The following is a 1733-nucleotide window of genomic DNA, read 5'->3' on the forward strand; positions in this document are numbered from 1 at the left end:
GCTCGTTGGGCTGTAGTAATTGTTTTTAGGTCTCCTTTGCTTTCGTATCTATCACGCTGACCCATTTCCTTGATCAAGCAACTTGTAGGTTTCGTTGCTTTTCCATATTCTTTATTTTGGGCCTCTTTCCATTTTACCAAAAGAACTTTTGCGTCGATTTTCTACTGGCTCGTGGTTTCCATTTATCTTCATTTTGAGCTTTTTTTCGATATCACCACGGCAGTGGTCTCTTTCAGTTCTTCGTTCAGGGCTTTCCGTTAATTTTGGGTCTTTTATTCCCTTTGGGCATTCCTTTCTATATCACTTGAGAAGGTTTGCGTTAAACTTCTTCTCGTCAGTGATCTCCTCGGGCTTTGATTTGGGGCGTATCGTCGTGGTATCGCTTCTTGTTGGCAAGTTGTTGCTTCTTATTTTCTCTTTTCTTTTGCAACAAAGAAGCCATTTTGTTCCTCGCCAGGGCTTTCTCCTTGGGCTTTGTTTGGAGCTTCCCTTTGCCCTTGATGGCTTTGCCACTGGCGGACTTGAACCGGGGATGGGCTTTGTCCCGGGTTTCTCCTCCTGGTCGCTTGGTCTCCTTCCAGACCTGCCTCGTCGCGAGCTGGATGACGGCATCGTTCCTGCGCGTCCTCCTGTGGGGAAGCCTTCGAATGGCGTCAATCCCCTTCTGCAGGTGCTCGTATGTGGCGCTCTGGTTCAAGGGCGTGTGGGTCCATCCTGTCGCCCACGGGTGAACCAGGAAGCTCTCGAGAGAAATCCTTTGCCAGGGCTCCGAGATGAAGCACCTGGCCACGAGGTCCTGGCATAAGAGGGACACGTGTGAGGGGAACTCGGGCGAGCCCCTCACGATCTCCTCCACCTCTTCCGTGAAGGCTGACTTCCCGCAAACGGCGTGGTACAGGAGCGTCCCAAGACTCCAGACCGTTGCGGGGAGGTGGAGGTACTCGTGTCTCTGGAAGTATTCGGGCGGCCAGCACTTGACTGTGCCGCCGGTGTCAGCGCCCCTCTGGCTGACGACGAGTTCGCTGACGCCAAAGTCAATCAGGCGGATCTGGCCTGTCCCCGGGAGCAGAAGGACGTTCTCTGCTTTGATGTCCCGGTGAGATACGCCGCTCCGGAAGCACTGGGCCACGACATCCGCGACCTTCAGGATGACGTGGCGCGCCTGGTCCTCGCCGAGGGGTCCGTGTGCCCTGACGTAGTCGAAGAGGGACACGGCCCCGGGGACGTACTCGATGACGAGGTAGTACTTGTCCCCTCGGCGGAAATACTCGTACAGGGGAATGACCACGGGGATGTGCTGGAGGGCGAAGAGCAACTCCACCTCGAGGGGGACACGCTGTCCCTCGTGCATTCCCCAGTTGTCGACCTCGGCCAGATCGATCTCCTTGATGGCCACGCGATGGCCATCTTCGAGGCGGGTGGCAGCGAACACCGAACCGAAGCCTCCTTCGCCCAGTTTTCTCTCGACCTCGTAGCGATCAAGGGAGAGCATAGCACGCGACAACCACCACCTTCTCCAGACACCGAACTCAGACATCCTAGATCGGCTCCCAGAACCGGAGCCGGTGACCGGGGGGCACTGACATGTCACGCTAATGAGCTGTGTTGAAGGTAATCGCTCTTGGCTTTTGAAGGACCTCTCTTATGCCCTCTTTGCTTTTTTATTTATTTACTTATTTGTTTATTTATCTATTCATTTATTAATTTGTTTATTCTATTATTATCATTATTAT

General features: G+C 53.6%; 1 protein-coding gene across 1 annotated transcript; it reads right to left on the bottom strand.

Moving 5' to 3' along the window:
* Nucleotides 1-334: 334 nt before the first annotated feature.
* On the bottom strand, nt 335-1492 carry LOC143029764 (serine/threonine-protein kinase pim-1-like). Its single transcript, XM_076192679.1, has one exon. The coding sequence runs from the start codon at nt 1490-1492 to the stop codon at nt 335-337; it is 1158 nt and encodes a 385-aa protein (XP_076048794.1).
* Between the last annotated feature and the right edge of the window lie 241 nt (nt 1493-1733).

This window comes from Oratosquilla oratoria, chromosome 1 (genome assembly GCF_046742065.1).
Source record: "Oratosquilla oratoria isolate Oo_2021 chromosome 1, ASM4674206v1, whole genome shotgun sequence".
Lineage (NCBI taxonomy): Eukaryota > Metazoa > Arthropoda > Malacostraca > Stomatopoda > Squillidae > Oratosquilla > Oratosquilla oratoria.

Excerpts from the sequence above, each read along its gene's own strand:
- LOC143029764 (XM_076192679.1), bottom strand. The coding sequence starts at position 1,492 with ATGCTCTCCCTTGATCGCTACGAGGTCGAGAGAAAACTGGGCGAAGGA.